General features: G+C 42.3%; 1 protein-coding gene across 1 annotated transcript in view; it reads left to right on the top strand.

Moving 5' to 3' along the window:
• Positions 1-3,693: 3,693 nt before the first annotated feature.
• The window catches only part of LRP5 (LDL receptor related protein 5), a 173,816-nt gene continuing 160,425 nt past the window's right edge, over positions 3,694-17,084 (top strand). Inside the window, exon 1 of the mRNA XM_077321300.1 lies at positions 3,694-4,045. Within this exon, the coding sequence (XP_077177415.1) occupies positions 3,958-4,045 (88 nt within the window). The 5' untranslated portion in view covers positions 3,694-3,957. The remainder of the gene's footprint in view (positions 4,046-17,084) is intronic.

The raw sequence follows: 17,084 nt of genomic DNA, 5'->3' as shown, positions 1-17,084 counted from the left end.
GCCACCGCTTTCCTGCTCCCCCGTGAAATCTCCCAAGCCCCCCATTCCCAAACACCACTGCCACCCACCCTGCTAGCACCTGCTGTATTTTGGCTAAAAGGTAAAGGTATCCTCTGTGCAAGCACCGAGTCATGTCTGACCCTTGGGGTGACGCCCTCCAGCGTTTTCATGGCAGACTCAATACGGGGTGGTTTGCCAGTGCCTTCCCCAGTCATTACCGTTTACCCCCCAGCAAGCTGGGTACTCATTTTACCGACCTCGGAAGGATGGAAGGCTGAGTCAACCTTGAGCCGGCTGCTGGGATTGAACTCCCAGCCTCATGGGCAAAGCTTTCAGACGGCTGCCTTACCACTCTGCGCCACAAGAGGCTCTGTATTTTGGCTACAGCGTGCTTAATATCTAGTAAATAAATAAATCAGTTGGCTTGTGTTCCTGAACAGTACCCTGTTGTAAAGTTACAGTGAACACATGTATGACCTCTGAACAGTGTCTACTTGATTTTTCTATATATGTATGATACTTAATTCTCAGGTTACATTCAACACATGTGTTAGGTGAAATGAAATTCACAAACAGACTTCATATGAAAAAATTATATTTCTGCAAACAGGAGAAAGTTAGCCCTCTTTGGTGAGGACTTAAATCTTTCTCAAACTTGCTAATCCAAAGCAGCATTTTATACTATTCACCCAGGAAGATCATATCTAAACTGTCCCTCCCAGGGTGTTCCTGGGCTGGGCTCACACTCTTTTCCTTCTATGCCCTACACATACAATTTCATACATCATATGTACATTTAAATGAGCTATCTACCTGCCCCTAGGATAAGTTAATATAATTTCTTAATAGGACTTGAAGCATGCACCTCAAGCAACTGACCTTTTGTTCTGTGGCTAAGAGGCTACCTTACCAAACTTGTGGTTAGCTAGCTACCTGCAATTTTAGTTTCCCTTATCTTAGTTCCCAGTATTGCTAAACCTTGCAGTTTTGTCTTCTGCTCACCTTAATTCGCAGCTTATTGCTTAAGCATCTATGGGAACAAGTTTAAATTTTAATCCATCTTTATGGCTTCTCACATGGATAGCTGAATGTGTGATTGAAACCAATACTGGTCCCTGGTTTAATCTGAAAAGTGAACAATTCTTGGTTCTTTCTTACAAATAGAGGCATACATGTACATGCAGGGTATACATGTATGTTGTCTACTTCCCTCTCTCAAATGCAAGATTTTCCCTCTGTTTTTCTTTCCCTTTACTGTCTGAGCTGCCCTCATATGTGTTTTGCTGTTTACTGAAAAACTCTGGCTGTCCCACCCTGTCACAGTATTAGTTTAGTGCAGGAACTTAAGAGAAAGATTGGGAGCTCCCTTTAACTTAAACAACTTAAATGGCATCTCAAGGTGTTTTGAAATGCAAAAATACAGGGGAAAGGTCAGGTGAAATCAGGGGCTGAAAATTTCTGAATAAAAATAAATATAGGTAAAACCAGTACATGCACAGACTTTATTTCTTATGCTTCAGGCTAATGAGTTTCTTAAGACTTAAGTGATTCACAATTACTGAAATCCTAATGTTGAGAGGCTTTTGTTCCAGTGTTTTCTGAAACACTCTTGTACACTTTGAGTATTCCCTGACTCTCTTAGTTTCCAGAAGGCTGGCACATGATTTCCAGTACCCAAACCCTTTCTCTTGAAACACAAGTACTGATTCATCTCTAAAGGCAGTTTCTTAACTACACCAGATCCGGGATCTCCACACTCTTCAGAGCTAACTCCCTGTTTGACTAGGTAGGGAAATTCTCCTCTCACTAGAAGATATATCCTTTTTCTTTGGCACAAATGGGTGTCTTTGCCTACTTCCCAAACTTCCTTGCTAACTTTCCCTCAGTTCTCTATGTTCAGTTGCTCTCAGCTAAGACTGAAATCAGACTGTCATTACTCAACTTAAGACAGAAATCAGACAGAATTCTCCTCAGCATCCAGTTCAGAGGTCTTTCTCTTGCAACAGCCTCTCATTCAATGCTCTCTGACTCCTGTTTGTGGAAGAATTAAGCCATCACTGTCCTTTATCTGTTTACACAGGGTTTCTAAGCTTTTGAAAGTGCAGTCTGTCACAGTGTGAATATGCTATAATGCATGAACAGGGCTGCCATATGACATATGCTGGGGGCTTGCTGTCTGTTGTGCCACATCCAAAGACAGACACAGCAAATAAGTTCTGAAGGTAGAAAAACCTTATCTTTAAACCGCCCGTGGCGCCACGGACTATATAATTCGGTAAGGGGGGTAGAGGTGGGATTAGTCCGTGATGAGGAAGGGTCTGGATTGGACCCTTCCTCATGACAGACAATTGGAGGGACCAATCGGCAGGCGCAAAGCGCCTGCCGATTGGCCCCTCCGATTCGCAGTTCCTCCCGGCCTGACAGTTCCTCCCGGCAAAGCGCCTCTCGCCGCGTCAGGCCGCCGACCCAGGGAGCCCCCGGCAGTCGCGCGAAGCGCGGCTGCCGGGGGTTCCCTGCCTGGCGGGCTGACGCGGCGAGAGGCGCGAAGCGCCTCTTGCCGCGTCAGCCCGCAGCCAACAGAAGCTTGCAGCCGCCGACCAGCCCGCCGCCGCGACCAGCCCGCCGCCGCGACCGCCGCCGCGACCAGCCCGCCCCCGACCACTTCGGTAAGGCCCTAGCGCCCGCTGCATTCCCCTGCAGCGGGCTTGATTACTAGTATTTGAATAAAAGGGAATCTCTAGTACTTGGGCCAGAAGTGTATTTAATTGGTACAAGCATTCATCTTTTAAGGCTTTTGAGTAATTATTCTTGATTGCATATGTGTCACATAGCCACATTATTGCTTATTCATACAGCACTTCTGACATGGGTAAAAACAATTACACCGGTTTAGCATAAGACGTGTTTTTCTTTTTTAGCATTTAAGCTGCTGTATTATCATATACCAACATTTTCTGCACCAGGTTTCCTTCCCAACTTCCCTTTTTTGCAGTCTAGACATAAGCTTTGATCACATCTTAGTCCTTCATTTTGCTACTAAAATAAACTCCATTTGAAATAACTATTGCCAACTGTGCAAGATTACTATATTAGCCTTAGTTGTTACTTGCAACTGACTGTAAAATCAATAATTGATCCTTCACATGGATCTGAGATGGGACAACAGGTGGCACAAAAGGGATGTGCAATAACTTGGGGAAAAGTTTAGGTGATGCACTTACTCGAGCAGAGAGCTGAGTAGGTATACTCAATGATGTTTGTGTGTGTGTGTGGGGGGATTTAATATATTTAGAAGGGGAATTTGTTCCAATATGCATTGGGCCATACAGCTTCTTCCATCCAATCCAACAAAACAATAATACCAAAACAGACTAAAGGCAACGTTCTTATAAACTCCCTTCTCCATTTCCAGGAAAGGTCCTTTGGCTGCAATCCTATGTATTTAGTAGGATGTAAACGCTATCGAACTCCATCCATTTCCGATTAAACGTGAGGGACAGGGCCGATTTGAATGGCTCAGGGCTGTCTGCCTGCTAAACTGGCGTATGTTCTGCGAGCGAGTACTGTTTTCGCACGGGCGACTCCTTGTTTCCATTGGAGTACAACCTGAAGAGTAACCTCCGCACCTGGCGCTCTTTCTGCAAGTAGGCGCGCCAGCAGCAGTCAGAGGCAGCGACGGCAAAAGCTGGGGGCGCGCTCGGCTGTCCCAGTCCCACACAGGCGAAGGGGCGGGGCAGTCCCTTGGCTTCCGCTTAGTTCCTTCTTGGCTTTGACTGGAGCGGGAGGCTCCGAGCCCCTCTTCCAGCCTCCTTCCCAGAGCCACGGCACTGTATCGACGACGACGACGACGAGCAGGAGGAGGATCTGGCGAGCGCCTCCCTCCCTGCGAAGCGCGGCGCACACGGAGCATGGAGCCTGCCTGAGCCACTCCGCGGGCAGCTGCTGCTGCGGCACAACATGGAGGCGGCGGTGCCGCCGCCGCGGTTGCTGCTTTTGCTCTTGCTGGCCGCCTCGGTGCTTCGATGCAACTTGAGCTCCGTGGGGGGTGAGTTTCGTGGCGCTCCCGGGGGCAACAGGCGCAGCCTCAGGCTCGAGTAGGGGGGGCCTTTTGTTTTGGAGGAGACAAACTTCTGTGCAACTCCGAAAGTGGGAGCTGGTGGGGATGGAGGAGCGTGTGGGGGGTTTACGGGCCGGCAGACCGCAGCAAACGTGCGAGCTTTGACCTTCTGTGGGGAGGGGAGGCAGGGAGGGATGGGCTCCCCCGGGGAGAGAGAAAGAGGGGGGGGGGACCGAGTAGGACTACGGGAAACTGGAAGACGCGCTGCAGGGGAAGTGTGCGGGTGTGGTGGGAGACCGACCGGGCCACAGCGGATGGGGCAGGAGAAGGAAGTTCCTTCTGTGTTTCTCCGGGACGCTCTGCGTTCTCCCTTTCAAAGGACGAACACTTCTCGACCCCCGCGGCCCTTCCTTTCCCTGGCCTCCCGTGGTCGGCGACTGCAGGGCTTTCCACCCCAACCTTGTGCTCTCGACAGCGAAACAAAAGTTTTTCTTCCGCGGCTCTTTGCGGGCCTCAGACGCAGTGATTTCCCCGGAGTTTGGGGGAGCTGGTGTCGGGTGTCGATCCCAGACTGAATCAAACTGTTGGCAACGGCGTTGAAGTGGGGGCTGGGGGAAGAGCAGATCTTCTTTCTTTTTATTTTAAATTCGGGAAGGGGAGGTAATGTGGGGAGGGGAGCGAGACTTGCCTGACTTGTGAAACGTAACACTTGGCAAAACAGACTTCTGAGAAGAGTGTGTCTGTCTGGGGTTTATCCAGACTCCAGCTACAGTGAACATTTGTTTCTGGACTGCAGGGAGCGTTCAGACAATCGTGTATGTCGAAAAACACCATTTTCACATTTTCTGTGGACTTTTCTTTTTGTTTTTAATCTTCAGCGTGGTGCGTGTGTAATATATACAAGTTTTGACTGAAATGTGTAGTTTTCGGAGTTAGGAGGGGGGAAGGGTTGGAACGCTGTTCCCACTGTGGCTTCTTTAGCAGGCACGTGTAGGGCTCTTCCATGAATGTGGATCATGAAGCAAAAGCTTGATTTTTATTTACAGGACCCTTGTTCTTTCTCTCTTTGCAGAAATCCACACAGCGCTTACTGTTGGCACAGTAATAGTGATAATTCAGGCTCTGCTTTACCCTTGAACTGTTGCCTACAGAAAACTTTCAGGTTGCATACAGGAGACCTCATGACAGACAGTTTGCTTCTTTTAAGACTAGCAGTCAGCAAACTGAAGTTTTGATGCACTAATGAATGTTAATTGTTGTAATTTCCCCACTAGTTGAAGAAATAAAGTCGTGTGGGCAATAGCTTGGTAGAACATTCCTTCAGGGCAGTTTTTATTAGGCCACCCAGTTCTCTTCAAGTTATCTACAGCTATCAGAACTGTCATTTAATGTAGGAGTTCTGACCAGTTTCTCCAAAGCCATTATGTCCTGTTTTTAGACAGGGTTAACGGCGTATACATTGTAATTGTGGTGGCATAACGATTTTAAACATGAGAGGTCCCCCTTATAATAATTAAATGTTTCTGATAAAGTCTTTAACTTTTTGTTCCTGCTATTAATTGTTAGTGCGCTGATTATTGTTTTTCATGATTTTCCTAGTCTTAATTCTCAGTCAAATTTTTGTGATGTGATTCCAATTTAGCTAGTAGGTATGCTGAATGCCTAGTTCACATGAGATATTCTCTATTATAATGTGGTTGGATTTGTAAATATTTATTTAAAGTGTTGCCTTTCTTCCTTGCAGAACTCAAAGCAATTTGCAATGTAACTAAAATGGCAATAATAAAAATGCATAAAATATGACAATTTAAATACAAGGACTGAGTGTAGTGTACTTGTCCCATCTGCACTTACTGCAGCCAGAGTCTTGGGGAAATATGTTTTTCTCATGATGATACTTCAGTACTTACTGCGTGCTGTTAGCCATGTGGCCTATACTGATATCTGCCAGCTGTGTGTGTAAACATTACATTGGAATGGACAGTAGCATTTCATATCAATTCTTGTCTCCCCCCCCCAGGTACTGCTGGGGGCAGATTGCCATCTGTAGCTCCCCATCTGCTGTGAAACACTTTTTAAAGTAAAGTACATAAGCCCCAAATACTTATCTGTTGCTGGTCCTCATTTCCTGATTTACGTATGGTGTATACAGTATGCAATGCTGGATCCATCTGAAAAGTGCTTCTCGATAGATGCATGCTAAACTGGATGACAAGACAACAAAAACAAAGTAGACTACTACATTGGTGTCCCATGGAGGATAGCCTGAGTGTAGATATATACAGAGTGTAGATGTAGCAATTAATTTATATGTTGCATGTTTTCCTGTTGCTGCCTGTAGTTACAGAATCATAGAGTTGGAAGGGGCAATACAGGCCATCTAGTCCAACCCCCTGCTCAATGCAGGATCAGCCCTAAGCATCCTAAAGCATCCAAGAAAAGTGTGTGTGTCCAACCTTTGCTTGAAGACTGCCAGTGAGGGGGAGCTCACCACCTCCTTAGGCAGCCTACTCCAATGCTGAACTACTCTGACTGTGATTTGAAACAGTTTTTTAAAGTTAAGACATAGCAGCATTTGTCAAGGTCAGTGTGTGGAAACATTAATTTTAGGGCCAAGCTGCGTATGAAGGTTCATGATGGATCTCTGGACATGAAAGTCATCTACAGAAAGCAACTGCAGAGTGCATTTATGTGTTTTGTATAGTTTGGAGCTGCAACACTGGGTGGGGAGTTAATTTCCTCTTGACATTTCTCTGATTCAAAATCTGTTTTCCCCCTACTTTTAAATCTCAGTAGAAAAAGACTGGTATCCATATTGTATCTTTGCCCCACTGCTGGGTCTTAAAATAATCCAGAGACACTGTTTTGATTTGTAAAATGGTATAAGATGCCTCCCATACCAGCTTTTTGTATAGCTCCACAATACTGCATGTAGATTGGCTGTTATACTTAAACCTTGATTAATAATAAATGTGTTACTTGCAGTAGAATTCCTTTCAGTTTTGGAATTTGCTTTCATGCAAATATTCTTGCAATTATGGTCTTAGTGGTATTCCATAAATACGTTGGTTTATGTGAAAGCAGAATGCAGTCTTGCTTATAACTTCAGCAATGCACGAGAACATAGATTTAGGTGGGCAGCCATGTTGAGCTAAAACAGCAGTAAATATACTTGGTTTAATGGTCAACTAAGAAATATGCACTTTTAAGCAAAATGGGATGTTAAATCAATAAATTAGTATATTCTCATGGTGCAATCTGGAATAAAACTTCGTTGGTCTTTAATTTATTGCCTTAACATCCAGCACCTCATTTTGCTTAAAAGTGCATATTTCTTAGTTGACCATTAAACCAAGTACATTTAGTACTAAACAGACCATGGATGAATAGACTAATCAGGGTGCATTTTATTGCACATACATTAACACTGAATACTGACTTAGTTCTGAGTTGATGTCCCCAAACTTTCCAGAAACAAAGATTAGTGCTTCTCAGTAAGGACAAATTTAAGTGTCTTGTAGCTTGTATTGTCTTTTTGGTCCCATAATATTAAATACAGTACTCAGCCCATTGTATCATATTTTATTTCTAATGCTTGAATTAACAAGGAAAATATGGTATGTTTTTTACTTGGTCAAGCAATTTTAAACTCAGTGGTTCAACTTGAATGTCATGAAACCTGATCTCCATCTCATAGCCTGGAGATCAGAAATGTGCCGTGGGTTCTTGTGCTCCCTCCTTATTAGTGATAACCATAGTTTGGTTGATTTGAATGTAATTATGAACCATGTCTAAAGCAAACAGTAAAGGAGAGGAGGGAATCTGCACACCCATTCTCCAAACCATGTTTTGGGGATCAGGTTTTGTGATGTTTGAAATGAACCAGTGGCTTCATTCAGACAGACTGAGATTTGTTTGCTACAGACAACAGTGCAAGTTGCTTGTACTGTCATGTACATTCCTCTCTTGTACTCTTGCACTAGAGCATGCTTAAAGAATTTTTGTTTGGGAAGCCTTAAACTGATCCAGTTCTCTATGATATCTGCATGCACCCACTTTGGTGAATTGGAGTGTCTTCCTCCACACCCAACTGGGATCAAACTACTTTTTAGAATTCTGGTTTGTAGGTAGAAATGGTGGATTGGAATTTGATTCACACCTTCTCAGAATCTAACTATACAATATATTCTACCCATAAATATTCCTGGTTCAAGTTAAGAGGTGTTCTGGAATTCTACATTTTTCAGAAGTGCACTGGCCTGATTTGGATTGCTGTGAAAATAAGTTTCGATCTACTCATGCTGCTTTTCTGGCCTGAAATTGTCTTAGGGAACTCCCCAATTGTGTCAGGGGCTCTATGTATTGTGAAGGGCTCCACATTACATTTAAAAAATGAGGCCCTATCAGGTTAATATTGTGTGTGCATGTGTGTGTGAGGGAGTCTAAACTGTGACCCAGATCTGAATTGGATCTATCTTCCTGGGAAGCATAGGACTCCAGGACATATCTGTAGTATCAAACCAATCTGGGGACAATCTCAGGAAAAAAAGGTGGTATTATGCCCTCAGGTTTGGAAGCTTTCCATTCTCTACACATGAGGTACACAGTGGTCCCCAACCTTTTTATCACCGGGGACCACTCAACACCGGGGGCCACTCACCAGGGACCACTCAACCCCTTTTACTGAGGCCCGGTGGGGGGGGTAGTTTACTCCTCTACTCTCAACCACTGCCCTAGCACTTTCTGATCGCTATGGTAATGTTTAAACATCCCTTCAAAATAAGATACAGACACGCCACAACAATGAAGTGTGTTGTAAAGGGCTGGGGGGGATGAAGTAAAGGGCCAGGGGGGGGAGAAGGCGTCCTTCGGGGCCCACCTCCAGTTAGTCGAAGGACCACATGTGGTCCGCCGCCCACAGGTTGGGGATCGCTAAGGTACAGGACAGGTAGGGGAAGACAGTGAAAACAAGCTGCATTCATGCCCATTTCAGAAAGCTATTGTTGTGGTGTCTGAATGCTGCTAATCATGAAATGAAGCTATTAATCCATTCTGTTTTACTGTCTTTGACATGCTTGTTTTAATCCAGATTTTCATTTTAAGCGAGATTTTAAAAAATGCTAAACAGAAATATAAATATTTTCTTAAAACTCTCCCTGTGTTTGATTCCATAGCTGTCCTTCCCTGCAGAATTTCCCTTTTGTGTTTAGTATCGTATGCCTGTCCACGGGACTATTGCTAAATTATTTTAACTATATAGCAGTCCTTTTATTTCCTCAATTACTTTGTCATTTATCAACTTTTTGTCATGTTGGCTGCTTATTTTAAAGAGACTAAATGTTAAAGCCCTTAAATGTGGACTCAGAAGTGTTACAGTTTGATACTTCAGTTATTTCAGTGTTTTTATGCTTAGTGTTTTGTTATTCAAAAATAATCTCTGCATGATTTTTATTCTGGCACTGAACGCCTTGTTACACCAGTATGTTGCAGCTGCCAGAGGGTTGTTATATTGCAGCAAGACTTGTGGGGAGACAAGACTAGATGACGTAGGAACTGTCTTGTTCATACCTTGTTAACAGGATATTTAAAAGAAGGCCTTTTACATGAGTGTGTAATGTGTAATCTAGGCTTGCCTCTGTAGAGGTCTCTATTAAGGTTCTGTAGGGAGAAATAAGATTTGCTAGCTGAATTTTAATGGAACTGAAGATAGACTATACAAATTCAAAAATTCTTGCATTACAATTATTTACCTGTAATATTCTGTATTATGGAAAAGCAAGGACATAAGTCTGATGCTAAAATATGGATTAGTTTGATCTGTCATATTTCCAGTAGCTACTTATAGCTATGAAAGTTAGATGATGAAAAAATCAGACAAAAGGAGAATTGATTGGCTTGAACTCTTTTGTTGGAGAAGACTTCTGTGGGTTCCGTGGACAGCAAATAAGGAAATACTACAGCACATAAAGCGTGATATATCACTGGTAGGCGGAATCATGAAACTCAGTGGAGAAAGGAATTATGCTAGAATTGGTCAATGGAAAAAAGAAACCAGGCTGACAAAGAATGTGTTATATACAGTCAAAGTGGACACCGGCCAGAACATTACATAACTAAAAGAAGCAGGGCAAGATCAGAAATCGTGGCGACAGTTGAGCCATAGAATCACTGAGAGTTGGACTCAACTGAATGGTTAACATCATCATCATCATCATCATTCTATGTTAGCTTCATGCTAGGATATATATTTGTTAATAATGCAGATTCTTTAACTATTGTAGCTTGTCTTCAGAAAGCCTAGAAACTATAGTTCTTCCTTCAGACACTTGCAAGTTAAAACTAGCTTCAGATCTGACACTTAGTGGTTCTTAGTTGAGATTGACTGCTAGATTGAACATATTGGTGAGGAGGGATAGTTAAGTCCATCAATTGAAAATGAAGAGAGGAGTTCACGTGTTTCTTAGCAGGCACTGTGTCTAATCCAGGGATTCCCAACCAGGCTTCTGTGGAACTCTGGGGGTTATGCAAGTGCTGGGGTTATGTGGCCTTTCCCAGAAGTTCAGATGGCCACTTAAATCACTGGAATCCATGTCCCCTGTTGTTCTATACCCCTAGTCCCATTATCCACAATGGAAACAGTAAATTATCAGCTGGCCCCTGCATCTTACTTCTGTACCCAGTTCTCTAAATGGGCATGCCATCACTTCCAGGTTTCCACCGCAGTCAAAAAAGTTGAAGAAGGCTGGTCTAATCTCTTCCTCCTGTTGCTGATTTGCAACAAAGGATGTCATAGTTTTCTCTTGATAGATATAGCACTTCTATCTAATATATAAAGTTATTATCTTAGTATACGTTGGCAATGCCCCATTTTGCAGTTGAGTAGAGCCACATGTCCAAGACTGCACAATGAGGGTGTGACAGAGGCAAGACTTACAGTCAGGTTTTCCAAACTCATGTCAGTAGGTTTAGTGTATTTAGTGTAAAAGCAAGAAGTGTCTGTTTGGGGTTCTATAGATAGTTTAAGTGGAACAGGAATACAAAGTACAAGAGAAGTGTAGTACTCCTTGGCTGCAAAACAATATAGATTGTAATGAAGAGTCTCAAGAAATTTCTGCATCCCCCCCCCCCGAATCTTTAGCCAGAAGCCAGGGAGCAGTGACGAAATGGATCAAGCAGAGGTGTCTGAAGCTCAACCCTGCAAAGATGGAGGTCCTGTGGTTAGGTAGGATCATGGGAGGAAGCACGCCTGCCTACCCTGGATGGTGTGCAGCTCCTAGCGACTCATTCCACCAGGAACCTGGGCATGATCTTGGATGCTTCCCTTATAATGGAAGCCCAGGTCACAAAAGTAGTGCAGCTGGCATTCTACCACCTCTGCCAAGCCAAACTACTAGAGCCCTACCTGGACCCAGAGCACCTTGCCACAGTGATACATGCGATGGTCACCTCTAGACTGGACTTCTGAAACTTGCTCTATGTAGGCCTACACTTATCCTTGATCTGAAAACTACAACTGGTGCAGAATGCCACGGCCTGGATTCTCACTAAGACATCTTGGAGATCTCACATCCGGCCGGTACTCGAAGAACTCAGCTGGCTTCCAGTTGAATTCCAGATTAAGCATAAGGTTTTGATAATCACCTTTAAGGCCATAGGCAATCTGGGCCCAGTGTATCTGAGAGACCGCCTCCCTGCCTATACCCCAAAAGAGCTTTACGCTCATCCACCTCCAACTAGCTACAGATCCCTGGCCCCATAGAAGCACATCGGACCTTAACAAGGGCCAGGGTCTTTTCAGTCCTGGCTCCCATATGGTGGAATGAGCTCCCTGAAGAGATCAGGGCCTTGCCTGAACTTCCAAAATTCTGTAGGGCCTGCAGAAGGGAGCTCCTCCAAACATTTGCTTGAGGCCGACTCACTCAAAACATCTTTTTTATGTTCCCCCCCAATGAGAGGTTGAACCTACCTAGGGATTGTCAGAGTTATTGTTTTGTTGAAATGCTGTTCTAGTTGGTATATTATATCATGATGGTTATCCATTATACTGTTATATGTTCTATGTAAATGCTCAAAAACGTTTTATGTAAACGGCCCAGAGCCATATAGAAGGGTGGCATAAAATATAAAAATATAAATAAGTAAATAAATAAATACATACATACATACATACATACATACCAGAGTAACTTAGACACAAAGGGGATCCACACTATAATCGTGCTTAGGTAAGGTGTTGGTGGGCACTACATAGGGGACCCCTGCTACAATTAGTACGTTACAAATGGTGATATAGTGTCTTATCTTCCCATGTCTGCTGTATGTTAGTGAAGATTAACTCAGGGAGGTCAGTGACCTTTATCAGGAATGCCCCAGCTACCAGATGGGAGCCATAAGTAGGGGCAATTCTTATTGAACTTTGGACTGTTGGAAATCTCGTGTTAAATTCATCTGCAGACAAGCCTTTGCTAAAATTCTGTAACCTCATATGTCCATTCCATTATTAGGAGCCTCATTTGAAGTGAATTCTTTGATGAATATACATTGTTTCTGTGCATTCTTAATGTAATGGCCATATTTTAAGAAGGGAAGAGAAAAAACATGAGGGATTGCTATGGTAAACTGCAGCTTGTTCGTATCAAAATATATACGCAATACTCTAAAATGGTGTTAGGAGGACAGTATGGTATTTCAATAAATAGTCCTTTGAAGCTAGTTGTGTGGTCTTTTATATAATTTCATTTATGCCTGTGTCCCCATATTTCCTACATTTTCAGGGTTTTTTTTAGACTGCTTTCCTTCTCTTGTTTTCCCTTTAGTATGTTATATTTGGCTGTTTCAGTATAAGGGAAAATGTTTAGTCTTCAGTTATTAAAATACTTTTTAGTATAAGAAATGTAACTGATTGCACAGTTCTTTTGTGTTGGATGGGTACCAGATTAACACCAAAGCATAAGACGAAAAGAATATTAATTTTAGCAGTGAGTACCAGTTGCTGGTTTCTTGCTTTGCAAAACACCAAAGGATGGTTAGCTGGTAAAAGTAATTTTCACATGTCATGTATTAACCCTCAGCTGAAGTGTGCTAGGCTGCTAATTTGGTTACAGGCAAGGATGATGTCCCATTCTGTATTATCTAGCCTTGCATTTATAAGCTCACTAGAGGCAAAGCCTGTTGCACCCAGGGAAACAATGGGTGCTAGTATGCAGACCTACACTGTGGCTTTCCTGGGGGCTGACTTCATGGCAAACACATATATCATGGGAGGGGAAAGGAAAGACAGACAGAATGCAGAGGCCAAGCTGGGTCCTATGGGGCTGGTGGGCAGCCTTTATTCCTCCTGCCCCCCCCCCAACACTTGAGGTCTCATGGGGAAAATGGTTGTTTTGGAGGGGGGGACTCTGCAATGACAACTCATCTCCAGGCTCCTGGAGTTGAAAGGGATGCTTGGGTGGGGAACTTTGTAGCACTGCGCTTCAGAGAAGTTGTGGGATATGAATCTCCAGTTGGGACCTTAGAATTTGGTGGAATTGCAGGTCATTTCCAGGCTGCAGAGATCAGTTCCCCTGGAGAATAGGACTACTTGAGAATGGGACTCTATGGCTTTGGATCCCATGAAGGTGCAGGGATGCCAGGCTCCAGGTGGGAAACAAAGAGAAATGCTGTGTGGAAGTAATTACTAATAACAATAAACATCAAATAATTCCTAAACTTGTCAGTTTCTTCCTTCAATTAAAATATTTAATTGATAGCAAAATTTGCTTGAATTGAAAACCTTTCAGTCTGTATGTTCTGTTCAGTTCAATATCAAAGTAAATAAAAAATAGTTGCCTGTTTTCAAACCAACATGAAAACATTGGTTGGCAAAAAAAGTTACCGTGGGCTTCTAAATTACTGCCTCTGTCACCTTTTTTACCATTGAGAAACTCCTGAAACGTTATTCAGAATTCAAGAAACCCCAGAAGTGGAATTTCCAGGTCCCAGCTGGAGACTGGCATCTCTGCCACCATTCAGCCTCCAGAAGGGACCTGGAGAATCCTCAGAATGAAAGCTCCTCTCCAGATTGTAGAGATCAGTTCCCTTGGAGAAAAGGGCTGCTTGGGATGGGGTTATGTGTTTGTCTCACACTCACAGAACACAAAAGTATTCCTTTCTTCTGAAATTGCAGACCTTATTAATCACACAGGTGGGTTTGACTGCTGAGGCTGTGTGTGTGTGCATGTCTGTGGGGGTGGGGAAGTGGCGGCAGGGCGATCGCGGGGCTATAAACCGCCTGAGCTTTCGGGGAGGGCTGTATATAATAAATATGAATAAATAAACTAAAAATAAATTGGTAGCCAGTACAACTACTGGAGGTTGGGGTGATGTGATCTTAACATCCATCTCTTTAATCTCATATTTTGTCATTTCCACACACTGGCCATAGCTTGCAATATACCCAAATCAAAAGCAAGTCTGCTATATATCTCACAATGAAAAACAAAGGATATTTTTCAGAATCCACTTCTTTATGTCTTTATATTCAAAGCTTATTCTGCTTCTGCACTGTAATACATTTATATGGGTTATGATATATTTCCGTACAGTTTTTAAACTGTTATTCTAAATTAGTTTCCTGCTTGCTTCATAAACACTCCATTTCTCCTCAAATTCAAAATGAACTGTTTCTTAGATAGGTTGTTAATTTCACCGTTATTGCATAGTCAGCAATTTAATTTCCCTTTCTACTAAGCTTGGACAGATGTCTGATTTCCATTTTGCTGCATAGATGATTTTAGGTTCTGTCACCATACATTCAAATATTTCTTCCAAAACTTTTCATAATTTGTTAGGCAATATTCCTAATAGTTTATCCTTAACTTCCATAGAACATTTAAATATTAATATATTCTGTATTTTCCAAGTATATCCATCCAATATCTTTTTGTTGTTTTACAAGTCTATATCTTGACATTCCCAACATTTTCCTTTATTGTTTTTATTTTCTCAGTATAACTTTGGAGTAATACATTATATGAAAAACATTTTATATCCATTTTCTCTTAACATTTGACTGGCTGTGAACTTAATTTCCTCCCCCATAATTTTTCCCATTGGTGCATGTAATTGCTCTCTAAAACTTTGCATCCCTTTCATTATATATTTCTTCATTTGTTCTTCTATTCTAAACAGAAGTCATTTGTAAATCCATCAAAGAAAATGATCTTTTTGTTTTGAAATAAGCTGTTTGAACTTGGTCATTTCTCTTTCTAGAGCTCCACCTTCCATGTTGATAATCTTTAATCTTGAAACTGGTTGGTAATATAGTAGCCACTGAATATTGATTCCTTCATCTGTAAACTGCTCCTGTGGAGCGGCAAAAATAAAACAGTAAGGGCATTGTGGGCAGAGAAAGGGGTGGGGCGAGTTCGTGATAAAAACTCGGAGGGGCCAATCGATTGGCCTGTCCGAGTGCCAGTCCGGGACCAAGTGGCCAATCGGGAGCCGATTGACTTGTCCCGGACTCAGAGGTGAGGTGGCCTGGGGTAGAGTCTTCGGCACCGGGAAAGGAGCAGGGCTAACGTGTCAAAGACGCGGCGGCCCTTTTCCTTTCCCGCCACCAAAGCTGGGACCTCGGCCAGGGAGGGGGTGGGGGAAGGGCTTCAATGCGGTGAGAAGAGCAGGCCCACCGCATCAGAGACGCGGCAGCCCAGTTCCTTTCACCGTGCCGAAGCTGGGGCCTCGGGGGGAGGGGAAGGGGAAGTCTCTATCTAGTCTCTAATATCTTTCCAGGACTTTCCCTTGAGCATTTACCATATTGCTGTATATTAAGGAGCCACTTTTATTTCTCACATTAGTATCATGATAAGCTTCAATTTGGGAGATGAATGGAGAATTTGGAGGTCTCTAATGTTCCATATTCTTCAAAGTCCATCTCCAATTATGACTCCTTTCTTGTGTTAGGATTACTTTTGATGATTTCTTTATCCATAAATGTGTAAATCTTAATCTAAATCTGCTGTTTTCCCATGCTTCGTCTTGGATTTTTTAATCAAGTCTGCAGACCAAACCTGCCACTTGATTACATAATTTTATATTTGGAACTGCTAACTCTCCTTTCTTTTTCTCATCTTCAAATATTTTAAAACTTATTCTTGGTTTCTTGCCATTCCAAATAAATGTATTTATCTTCTGTATGCATAGGTAGCATCTGGGATTGAAAAATAATTGGCAATTTAATTCCAGAAATTCTACCCAGCTGTGAGATTCTTAAATTTTTCCAACTAGATAAGTCTGCTTGCATCAGTTTCCAAGTCTTCCGATAATTATTTTTGAAAAGATTACAATTTTGTCCAGTCACATTTGTCCCTAGATAGGACCAGTGACTTCTGTATTTTTATATCTTCTTGTTGCATTAAGAATTCATTATAATTTTTGTCTTCTTCCTGTTAATTTTATATCCTGAAAGGGATTCAGATTCTTCAACATGTTCCAATACATTCTGTAATGACTTTTGTGGATCCAAAACTGTTAAAACCACATTGTTTGCATACATTTTAATTTTAAATTACATTTTATTCTTTTAATCCTTGTCTAATCTTTGTAGCTAAAGTCTCTATCACTAGGCTAAATAATAAAGGTGACAGTGCACAGCTCTGGCATGTTCCTTTTTATTCAATATTGCTTCAGTTAGTTCTCCATTTATTGCATTTATATCTTACTTATTAAAGTCTTTGCTTCGAGGTTTGAGGATATAGTTTGCTTCCATTTTCAAAATTGGGGGCCCCTGTCCATATTCTGATATACATTCAGTAGAAAAGGCAATGTTACATTATCAACTGCTTTCTTTGCATCCATAATTTAAAAACTGCTTTTCCCCCTTACATACAAATTCTATTGCCTCTATTATAAATTGTATATTATCTATCATATACCTTTTTGGCACCAAGCCTGTTAGGTCATAATGTATTAAATTTGTTATGCATTTTCTTAATCTTTTTGTCACTATTGTGGTGAAGATTTTGTAATTACATTCATTAAAGAGATAGGT

The sequence above is a fragment of the Paroedura picta genome, chromosome 2 (genome assembly GCF_049243985.1).
Source record: "Paroedura picta isolate Pp20150507F chromosome 2, Ppicta_v3.0, whole genome shotgun sequence".
Lineage (NCBI taxonomy): Eukaryota > Metazoa > Chordata > Lepidosauria > Squamata > Gekkonidae > Paroedura > Paroedura picta.
This window is presented reverse-complemented; position numbering and strand designations above follow the sequence as displayed.